This window comes from Serinus canaria, chromosome 6 (genome assembly GCF_022539315.1).
Source record: "Serinus canaria isolate serCan28SL12 chromosome 6, serCan2020, whole genome shotgun sequence".
NCBI classification, from domain to species: Eukaryota; Metazoa; Chordata; class Aves; order Passeriformes; family Fringillidae; genus Serinus; species Serinus canaria.
The window spans coordinates 22670706-22682777 of record NC_066320.1 but is presented as its reverse complement, the minus strand read 5'-3'; the positions used below and the strand labels follow the sequence as shown (position 1 = coordinate 22682777).

At 42.4% G+C, this 12072-nt stretch overlaps 1 protein-coding gene across 8 annotated transcripts in view; it reads right to left on the bottom strand.

Moving 5' to 3' along the window:
- WBP1L (WW domain binding protein 1 like) overlaps nucleotides 1–12072 on the bottom strand; it is a 59178-nt gene that overhangs the window by 7484 nt on the left and 39622 nt on the right. For 7 of the 8 annotated variants that reach the window (XM_018910648.3, XM_030241362.2, XM_050976233.1 and 4 more), the window contains one exon: nucleotides 7138–7240. The exons of the other annotated variant lie outside the window; for it this stretch is intronic. In XM_018910648.3, coding sequence (XP_018766193.1) covers nucleotides 7138–7240 — 103 coding nt within the window. The remainder of the gene's footprint in view (nucleotides 1–7137; nucleotides 7241–12072) is intronic. 8 annotated transcript variants of the gene reach the window in all.

Here is a 12072-nt window from a genome sequence, read left to right as displayed (position 1 = left end):
GCCAAGTAAAACTGAGCTTCTGGTTGTGTTCAATGTCCCCAGAAGCCTTCACTACTGCCAAATGCCCTCCTCTTGCTCTTCAAGATGTTTTTTCTTCCCAAATGGATATGAGCTGGTCTTCACCAGCACTGTGTTGAGCTACTGCTGCACTCACTGGAAAAGCAAAAATGACTGGGAGACACATTCTGAGCTAAATTTGCCATTAAATTAAGTCTGATTTGAGAGTATTTCCCACAGCCACCTGGCAGTGACCACTGGGAACAAAAGCTTGTGGCAATCTTAGGACAACATGACAGACAATAAACAAACAGTGACTTTGGAAATACAACTTCTGATAGACAGCCAGAGCAAAAGTAAAGTACCAGTCTGGAGTGAAACAGGCACCAGGAGACCACTAGACTTGAAGGCAATTTCATTCTTGCTCTTGGCTCATGGAAGAGTCAGAAGTTGCAACACTCTCCAGCCCAAAAACAACTGAGTCTTGAGAAACACTGCTATATTTTTTTGTTAAATTCACTGGTGATGCCTACAGGTGAACAGTGATGGAAGCAAAGGTGAAACAGACACAGGCAAAGAGTTGATTATTGTCAAAAGATTTCCCTGCCAGAGCACCAAAACCTTTAACAAAAGTAAAAGAATCAGCACCAATCTGTAAGCTCAGAGCTGTAAGACTGACATGAGCAGGAAGCTCAGGAAGTCAGAATGGAAGCTGCAAAAAGACCTTGGAATGGAATTAGGTCCTGTGAAAACCATCTCTCAGAACCAGAGGAAATACTGAAGAAAGAGAAGGCTGCCACTACGTTTACAGAATTCTTGCGAAAGGGAGCCCCATCACATCACACACCAGAGATGTTTCCTACCAGCAGTGAAAGAACATGCTTAATGCTTCAAGAAAACCCCTTCTAGGACACTAACCACAGTTTTGATCAAACTTTAAAATAAGTAAGAATAAAACAGTTTAATAATTAAAAAACCAGAGCACTCCTTATGAAAAAGGAGGGAGCAATGTTTGCTTTGATGCTGTACTGTATTTGCTGCCTGAGATGTTGCCATCAGCAATGCCGTTGAGGGAAGCTCCTTTTATCCTGTGCAAAATGGAAAATGTTTTCTGGAGCGTTCCAAGGGTATGAACAGAGAAATTTGCCCTCAAGTTCATGGTAAACTTGGGCAAATGCCACGGCTCTGTTGGCAGGAAATCCCCTAAAAGCAAGCCAAAACATACTGCAAAGTGCCTTTGTGTCTGCCCGACAAGCATCTGGGTAATAGCTTTGGCTCCATGAGAGCTGGTTCTGAACAGAAGGAGAAGTGGGACAATTTCATTGACTAATAAATGTCCCAAATGGGGGCCTCACAGTCAGTCATGGCTGGAAAAAAAACTGTCTTTCACAGGGCCAACACTATAATCAAAAAAGGTAAGAGAAATTTACTTGGTACCACAACCTGGATGCACTTGAGTTGTGTCCTTTGGCAGAGGGGTCACATCACCTCCTGCCACTGCAGGCACGAGCCTGTACGAGCCAACACTGCTGCTCAAGAATGCCAGATGAAGGATCCAGGTCATAGGCCCACAAACATTTTAAGAAGGAATAAAAGAAGCCACTGAATGACGCGATTCTCTCCTGCCTGTCTCAACCATACCTCCTGCTGCTTCCTCCACCTCTTCTTGTGCCGGCACAAAGTTGTGTGCAACTGTGGTTTGAACTGGTTTGAGGGAACCAGAGCAGGTTGAAACTTGTTTGGCAAACACAGCAGCAGCAGCAAGAGAAAAACTAACATAAAACTGTCACTGAAAGTCACAGTCTAAGTCATTGGAACTGCAGTCCCAGCCTGACCTCACTGCAGGAAAAAGTTACTGAATATTTGTAGAGTACAATGGCAAAAGAAAAAAGCTGAAGACATGTCCAACTCCTGCTCACTTGCTCCCAAACTGGTAACAAAAGGAGACACACGTTAACTGCAACTGGTTTCTAGTTTTCAGAATAGTGTCCACCATATATGGTACCCCCACTGCAACGAGATAAGATGGAAATACACAAGTTTCAGAAAAGTCCTTTGCTCATCGTGCAATGAGAGTCAAAGTGAGGCAGTAAATCTGCAGACACTGCTTTTATGCCTCTCTCCTAGAAGGGAGCCTTCCAAGGGCAATTGCTCCCATGCTCCAGCTGACATATTTTTAAGTCCAGTCCCTCCCAAGAGATCTATGTCGGTAAAATGAATGTGGAACAATAGTCTAACAAAGACCACAGTGGAACATCCAGCTGAGACCATGTCCTGAACATCTGGGAACAAGAGATCTAGGTACTTGGTGACAAGCTGGGTTGGAGGTATGTAGGACAGGGGGTGAAAAAACACCAGGAAGTTCTCTTGCTTTTCCAGGCTGTTTAGCACAGCACAGGTGGAAGCAGCCACATAGGGCAAAAGTCAGTATCTGCATAGCCAAGCTATGCCAGACAACTTGCCTTCTGCTTTGTATCTGTGAATTTTACTGAGCCAGACCAAAACAAACTTAAGATGATTTGGCTGTCTGGATTAGGCTACAGGAAGTCCAAGTAAATCAGGAAATAACTCCCTCAGTGACCTTATTTATTATAAAGAGTTTCTGTGTGGTTGTGACATCTGTTGTTTGCCCTATACTGTTGGTGAGGCTTTGTCATGGCAGGGCTATTGCTGCAGCACAGCTGAGGAGGAACAGCCCAAGGGGAAGTTTGAGACACCTAGGAAAGAGAAGCAAGTACAACCACGTAGAAGGCTGGGTGAAAGGCAAGGAACAGCAAAAATCCTTCTTTGAAAAAGGATGTGGGATAAGACAACATGGGGCAAGGACGAAAACATGGGACTGGTGCATTGTTTGACTGAGTGTTTTGGAGACTGCAGCAAACTCTTGGACGTGAATTCCTATTATAAAGCTGACCTCCTGGAATATGTACGTGGTACAGCAGTTGCTTTAGTTTTAGCAACTAACCGGATCCTTGCCAGAATTTTCTGGCAGAGTGCTTTTTGGGAAAAGAGCTGTCTAGCGATTCCAAGGGGAAGCGTGCAGAGATGAGCAGAATGTTCAAAATCAGCAAAAACATTGACTGTGCTGCTTGCAAACAGAACATTTTTTCCTGTACAACCCTTCCACTAGGACCTAAACAGTCAAGATCTTTCTTCTTTTCTTTCTTTCAAAAATAGAGGGGCTCAGTATCACTGCTAAAAAAGACAAAGAAACAAAACAGGCACAGGCAATATCTGAACGCTCACTCATTACCAGTGCTGGGCTGCTGTACAGTACCTACATGACCCAAGACCAGCTAAGTCCTCCAACTTCTAAATCCTACGGCTTTCTGCAAGCAGTGAGCAGCTGCCTGTTTCCATGCTCCATGATTCCTGAAGCACAGTGTACTATTTTTCCAACCACACAATGAAATGTACTTTCACAGCTTTGCTTGCTGTGTTTAGAGTCTCTGGAATCATTTAATGATTCCAAAGGAGAGACACAAGGATGGATGTCAGCAGATGTGGATTTAGTGCTCAGTCCACATTATACTCTCAAACCAGGGAAAATCCAGAACCTTGGAGCCTTACTCCTTAGCCTGCAGGAACTGCATTCCTCGATTACCTTCTCTCCTGTATTTTGAAAAGTATTTTGGAATGTCTAAGCAATAAGGCACCTGTCAGGCCTGGAAAAAGGCCAACATTGGAAAACTCCAGCAAATCACAAACACATCCTAGAGACCTGAACAAAAACTACTAGGAAGCAAAATCCAGTGTCTGCTGCCATTCTCCCCCTTGGGGACCATGAGTTCTCTGGGGAGTTCAATTAAACTGTTCAATGAAAATGCTGACCCAGCTCATCCACCACTCAAACATCTTTTTGCATGTGAGGAAATACAACAGTAAAGTACATTTTTCCATTTTATTTTTTATTATTATGTTCCGAGAAAATAAAAAGATGAAACACAGCTTTTGCCTCACCAGGTTACCAGCTACCAAGCTTAGACCTTTACATAGTTATTAGACCTATATCTATAAATCTGAATATAGTTTTATTATTTGGCAACACAGCACTGTTTTTATTTATTTTTTTTAATAAGAGGTGGGTGGGGAATCTGAACTGGGCTGTTATCTAATTTTAAACATAGGCTGTCCACCTGCTTGGCATATCATATTCTCCATTCCTCCACTCCACCCCTTAACAAAATAATACCTTGATTTTACATCCTATTCCACTACCCTCAACGACTGGTTTAAAATTACCACAATCTCACTTGCTGCCTAGAATTGCTGAGATCAGCCATTTTCAAAGACAAACTTCCCTCAAATTCTGTAACAGGGAAAAAGGTCCTTTTTACAGGAAAAATTCCAAGTGGCCACAAAACAGGATCATGTTTCAGAACGCATGTCCAGCAAAGACTGACTAGTTTTCTTTTCCATTTCAAATGCCACCCTCCTCTGCTTCTTCTTCCCACAAAGCTGTGGTGGTAGATAAATCCAGGATTTAATTCAACAGGACTAGCAAGACGGTCTATTTTCAGGCACACAAAAGTCTGAAACACACACTGGTGGTCTGAGAAGGTCAAGAGAAGCAAAAGCTTCTCAAAAGCTACTTCAGTACATGCATATGCTGGTTAAAATCAAAGCAGAACATCCATGAAGCCATACTTAAAGGTGCTGCTATGTTAACTGCTCATTAACCAGAAGTTATTATTAACTTTTAAAAAGCTGATCTATTCCCAAGCATGTAAAGCTGTTGCTCTCCACGGCTCATATTAAGACTACTTACATTTACAATCACCACTTTTGACCTTGAAGGCCTTCAGAGTGCCTCAGCATACATACCTATCAAAGACAGTCCACAACTCCTGAGCAGCAGGTAAGCTCACAAGCCCTAGAATATGGGTTTACATTTAAAGGACATGCTCCCTCTATGACTCCTTCCCATCCAAAGGAAACTTTTTTCCTACCATTCATAATGGCAAAGTAAGCTTTCAAAACATTAACTGATTTTATATCTGTGTTGGATGTTTGCCTGAATTTGCAAAAAGCCTAGAAAACAGGTCTCATGTTTGAATTACTCCCCTCATATTGGTGTGGCACACAAAGCTTCCTGGGAGAAAGAAGGAATGTGAACACATAGAAACCTATCTCTTCCTGGGAGAAAGAAGGAATGTGAACACACAGAAACCTATCTCCCCCGAGGAACCATCACGCAGTGTGTGTGACCAACATGTTCACTCCATGATCTCACTGTGACCTGCGAGTCTGCTCTAAAAAGAAGCCTTTAATATTCTGCCTCCTTCTAACAAAATCTGGTTTTGTCTTCCAAGAACTTTTATGATGCAGCCAGGAACTGCCAAGTATAAAAGTCTGTGCCATACTGAGAGCACAAAGACAGCTAAACCATCCCATTAAAATGGCAGGGGGCTATTGCTTGGACCAGACTGTTTGTATGCAATCCAGCTAAGCCTCTCTTTCAAGATGCCCATGGGAGAAACATGGCGACCGTGTCACCAGCTCCACTGTGCAGCTGCACTCCACACTGCTGCTCAGTTTAGATCCTGCTTGCTAAGGAGCCTGTAAGCCTTTGCACACAGGCATCTTCCTCTATATTCCCACCCACACAAATGCAAAACTGGGTTTGACCTTCCCCACTCTGCTCTGTCCATGCATCCCCCTCTAGCCTGAAAAAAATCCTGCCATCTGTTCTGCCTGTGCTTCTGACTGCCACTATCTGACCCAGGCACTCCAAGGCTCCAGTATAGTCATGTCTGTTACTCAGCCTGCTATGGTCCCTGGAGCTGCCCATGACTCCCTATCCTGAATGGTTTCTTGAGCTGTTTGGACATTTTGGAAAATAAGTCTGCTGTAAAAGGTCTGCAATACATTAAAATCCTGCCATCAGTATCGACACAGCAGCCACTGGAGTCTGGGCACAGTGTATCTTGAAGATGCTTACTATAGAGTCCTGTTCAGTTTATAACCACATCCCCCATACTTCACCAGCTAATTTGAGAAGTAAAAGCATGTTTCTAGACTGAAGGATGAAGTGTCAGCTATTCCTGTCCTTGGATCCAGGTTAAGCGACAGTCTTTGTATGTATAACACATCTCCACACACAAGCTACTTTGAGAAAGTGAAACCGTGGGCACAACAGAGGGATTAAGTAAAAATTGTAGTTGCATAAAAACTAGAAGATACCATTGGGTGTGGTAAGAAAGTATCTCCAGTCTCTAATGTAGAGGTACAATGTTCAGAGCACCACATTTCCAAATTCCAGGAGCAGAGATGCCCTCCCAGCCTAGGCTCAGGGCAGTACAACAGCACAACATCAATGTTCAACCTTTTGTGTTCCTCCTAGAGAAAGAAGATACCATCAGACTGAACAAGCTTAAGTTTTCCTTTAAAATTCAGCATTTATCACTTTCTTATGCTTTCAACTTCCTATTTTTCCATATATCTTAATCAAGTTTTGCTGACCACCTGCTTTGACCTGCCTGCTGCCATCTAAGGGGACTAGGCAGGTACAGTCACTCAAACATTTGCAGGAAACTTTGCTATTTTTAAATCTCACATTTTGGGAAAAAGGAGATAAGAAGGGCTGCAATGGGCAATGTGTGATCCTCACAGTATGACATTCCCCCACTGCAAACCCACAGGATTTACCCAAGACTCTCTCTACACAAGGACTCTGAACAGTCCTGAAGAGAATAAGAACACTGGCCATGCTCCTTGAAAGGACATCTTTAAAAAGATATACCAGATTTAAACTTCTTGTGCTTGCAAAGAACAAAACCAATAGATAAAAGACACTGAATTAATTCCCTGTTTGAGTGTGTCAAGCTCCAGTGTTGTGTGTATGGCATTTCTCCCTCAAGCTGGTTTCCTTACTCCTGTATAATGTCTTGAGTACCCTAATCAGTGAGAAGAGCAAACAGCAGTGGCAAGATGACCCATTACTCCTGAGAAAGCACCCACTGTGACAACCCTATTTCCTTGTCATATCACATCAGCTCTGGATCATGCTGCAGTGAAATGCAATGGCAATGCACAATAAGGGCTGAATACAAAACCCCATGGGACACAAGCCAGACCTGTAGTATGGTACAAGAGCCATGCAGATTAGGAAGGGAAGCCATACAAAATGGAAGGACTTACACCAGAGTTCATAGTAGTAGTTGCAACACTGGGATTGTCCACAACAGTGGCCCGTTTCACATATGTAACTTTGATTGTTGACACCCATGCAGGTTTCCTTGTCCTAAAATTAAACAGACACACTTTTAAGATGCTTTGTCAATATCTTTTGTAAATGTTTTACTTGATGATCTGCAAGCATTTGAAAAGTACAAGTTATGGTCTTTGGAAACTCTAAAATACATAAGGAGGTTAAAAGACATCTATGGACTACCAAAAAACAAAAGACCAATCAGAAGAAAATCCCCATAACTCCAAACCCGTGAGTTACACTCTTTTAGCATCTAGTCAGTGCTGCTGTCTCATTATCCCTCTCCTTTTTCACTGAAAGTTACCACATTTTGGGAGCCAGGCATTCTCTTAGAAGAAGAGATGACATTTGTCCCACATTGTACACAATATCACTGTATTACTGGGGCTGAATGCCAAGTGGAGGAAAAGCATTCATAAAGGGAACATCATAATTTGAGAAAAGACTGCTTGGATTCATTTAGATCAAAGTGATAATTACAATGTGTTCCTGCAAGATTCCTATCTAAAATGATTTCTTCATAATTAGCCATGTGCTTTATGGAAGATCAGCATTCCTGTAAAACTTCTTCCTGGAATAGAAAGTAGTCCAGAAACAGAGCCAAATCAGCTGTAGCATATCACCCAGCAGGTCCTCAAGACACCTAACATGGAAAAGGTCTAGGCTGTGAGGTCTCAGTTCCCCACATGGTACACCACTTCTCAGAAGTCTGTGTTTTCCTGATAGTCTGAAAACATGGCTGGGAAAAAGTATAAAACACAAGAAAACAAAAGTATTCTACAGGCTGTGGTTTGTACATCCTCTAATAGGTTGTGGAGCAACCTGGGAGTTCAAAGAACACTATGGAATTTAAGAAACAAAAAAATTTGTTTCTTATATTAATTAAATCTACTGTAACAAAGTTTTTATTTTCACTTTCCTTCACTTGAAATTTTTTTAAGGAAACTGAAATGTGGGTAGGCTTATACTGAAAGCTGTGTTGAAAAAAATAGTTTTGGAAGCACCAACTTGCAAATAAGAAAACATCAACCCACTAAAGCCCAACAAAACCCCACAAGTAAATGACAGGGATGCACATTTGTGGATCCCAGCACTGGCTGAACTGCACTGTTCTTCTCTTTTATGTGAGTCCACCATGGCCACACTTGTCACAAACTTCTATGGAGCCACCACACATGCAAAATACCAAGTGCATTTCAAATGTTGAACCACCTCATTGAACAAGTCATGAGGCAGCAGTTTTAATGCAGGAAAGTCCTCCATTAAGTTTTCAGTGTATTTGGAGACCTGGAGGAGAACTAGCACTTCCCCACCACATAGCACCCCTGTCAGAGCCACACCTTCCCAGCACAGGTCTCTCACCTAAGCATCCAAATTACAGACGCAACATAACTTCTAAAAGCAGAACAACCTCCTACCATCTGAGGCCCCATGAGGAAAGGCCCCATGCGGCTTCTTTTCTCCTAAGAAACTTTTGAAAGGGTTTTGATCATGTGAGGGCACAATTCAGCACACACAACTCGACATACAATGAAGCCTTCCTACCTTCCATGAATATCATTATTTCCACAAAAGGCTCTAAAAAGCACTTTTAAAACTCACCCACAGAGGCAATAAGTTGGAGGGGTACCTGTCTCTACTTTTCAGGAAGAGACAAACATTTTGCTGGACAGACCAGTCCAAGTACTACAGGCAGCTAAAGCAAACATTTGGTTCTTGAGGTGTTGGCGTGCCTTGAGATGTTGGCATGTCAACAGTAGAAACACCATTTTCATCTATGGTAAGGACATGTTTCCATCTCTAACTGGTGGCAACTATTAGGAGACTTTGCTGAGCACAAGTCTCCTAATAGTTGCACAACATTACAAATGTAGCACAACATTTTCTGCTTCACGCACTCTATTCATTCCAAAAATAGTAATTTTAGCCAGCAAAAGAACTAGAACTAGGATACATCTATTATCTGCTCATTATTAATTTATTTACATTTTTCCTCATTTTTCTTGGCTTTGCAGAGCTAATATAAGTGATGAACAGCACAGATTTTGGCTCTCATATGAAGAGAATCGAGAAACTAAGATGCCATTGCAAAATTACAATCCTGTTGATAATGCTCAAGTCCGAGAATGACTAGCTGAGGTTTGTGGTTGTGACACATGAAGATCAATGTGACCTGTTGAACCAGCAAATGAATCACATGGAGCTGGTGAAAAAGCAGAGCCTCACAGCACCATTTTATTATCTTCTCTGCATCACCACACTTGATCCATCCTTGACCACTTCTGGTTTACTCCCCAAAAATTTCATCCATTCAGTGCTGCCTGCTTCAAAGAGCAGCAATAAGGAACAAATCAGTGTCTTTGGGCAGCAGCACTCATAACATCTTCAACTACACTTTTCCCACTTAAAAACTTGCAGCACTCCTGATTTCAGAGACTTTCATCACACTGTCCTTTTATTTGAACTTACTGAGTCCCTCTTGCCAACCTCATTATATTTCAAATTACTTTTCCACACATGCTTATGTGCAGGGCTGCTCCTTGTTAGCCCAGCTGGCCACCATGTGTTAGTACATTTCAACAGAGGATCCTGAGCAGCTAGGATGGTGTTCTGCAGGTCCTTCCTGGAGATCAAGTCTCAGGCAACATCCTGCTTCCCATCTAGAGCAGAGTTTAAATCTTACTGTCCAGAGCTTCTTTATACACTGACCAAGACAAATGCTCTTCCCTGCTAATGCACATGTGCTTGTACCTTCAAATAATCCCACAGTTGGCTTTCAGCTCCCACAGTTCAGAACAGCAAGGATTCTGAAGTCCTTGCAGTGCTGACCACTAGCTCCTCAAAGTCCAAGCAGCTCATTTTGGAGCCTTTCTGCAGCTCTCTGATAGCCCTGCCACCAACAGGCTTTAGGGAACATGGACCTGTCAGACTTGGGGGCTGCATGTCAGACCCAGAACTGCCACCCATGTCTCCAAGCAGTTTCACAAAATCAAGGAATAATTTGGTTTGCAAAGGATCCCAGCAGGTCACATGGTCCTACTACTGCTCAGAGCATGACTACCTCTTAACACTGGCTTACACAGCCTGGCACGGGGAAAGAGATAGAAGGTAAAGGCAACAGAACTTCACAAATAGAAGTCTACTAGGGAAAGATTCTGGCACAGCGAGAGCATTGCTTTGGGATTTTTTACAGGTGACTCCTTTGGAACAATGTTTTAGTCTCCTTTCCTCTTTCCTCTTTTCTGTGAAAAGCTGAGCCACTGTACAGTTTGCTCCTTTTCTGCAAGTCAAGGAACAGGTTACATAGAGCCACCCTGGCCATGACAGAGACCATGACACTCTTTGTTAGGGTATTTCTACCTACTTCCAACCTCTTTGATCTGACTTCACTTTCTATTTAAATCTCAGGCTGCACTTTTCATACCAGAGTATTTTATTATTTCTAGTTCCTTCTCCCATGCATTCTTTGTGCAATAGGCTGCCAAACTAACTACTTAAGATATATCAGCAATACAGTTATCTAGAGTCTAAATGTCTCCTGGAAACAATATCCCAAGTGCTTGTGCTATGAAAGTGTACTATTCCCTTTTTCACACTAAGAGCCAGAGACAAGGCACAAAGCTGAAAGAGTAATTTTATAGATAAGGAAAAAAAAAAGGTGGAAAAAACGCTCACAGAAGCAAAGTTGGAGCACTCATATTTTATTGACCTGCCTTTGTTTTTAATTTCCACTGCAAACAGCACTTGCAATGGTAATTTTTAGTCATTCTTACCAGCATGGAGTTTTTACTGAACTCTTACAGAAGAGTTTTGGAATATTTTGAATGTAGCCTTAGGAAAACAAGGAAGAGGGAGGGTTTCTTTCCAAAAGCACTTTATTCCCCAATAGCCAGTGGCTATAACATTCCAGAGTGGGCTTCCCTGCCTAAGGAGAGTCTCCTTTTCTTGTTGTCCAGGCAAGCAAGCACATCCCTTCCCACCAGCCTTTGTTCAGCTAACTGATGCCTCCAGGCAGGATTACTAAGCAGGATCTACATGGGTCTGCCCTCAAAGAGGATTTAGCTCCATTAGAGCAGAATAGTCTTGTTTCACAACTAAGAAGCCAGAACATGCCATCCATTATCTCCCACCTGCAAAGCCTAAGAGAGTCCCAGCTAGTTTCAGGGGATTCACTCTGTCCTGTAAATCAGCATGTACCCTAGGCTGCACTGTTGCATCACTGCCTCCTGGTACCATCCTAAGAGCTGGTCTGAGAAAATGGAATCACTCAGTTCCTGACACACAAAAAGACAGAGCATTTGGGAGAACACTCTGCAGATGTGGAGCCTGTGTTCCCTCCCAGTCCAGTCCAACAGAAACAATCTGTAATATGTGGTACAGGCTCTTTGTCATCAAATTGGTTGAGCTGGGAAGACCTTACCTGGTGCATTAGAGTCTTTTCATATTAAGATGGGGCATTTTGGATTAGTTGTCATGTCATAAACTTTATAAAGTAACGGCGAATAAGATTATTTTTTTCACTTATTTTCTTGTTGATATTTGGCATTTGTGATAAACCTACAACCATACTGGCAACTCTGCAACTCTGCCAGTAGTCCACTTTTGCTGTCAAGTGCCTTTACAAATAATCCTTAAAATATCCAGCAGCAGTAGATATAAGAGAACTCAAGGCAGTGCTGTATGTATCTGAAGCCACAGCAAACAGTAACGTCAGTGCCAAGGAAAAAAGCCAATTCTTCTCTTCACCTTCCAGTTAACTATTAGACCTTTACTGGAGGTCTATGTGACAAATTAAAGGTCAAAATCTGGGGCACAATCAAGACAAGAGGCATTCATGAAGGTCTGAAGATTGACTGAGCTGCAAG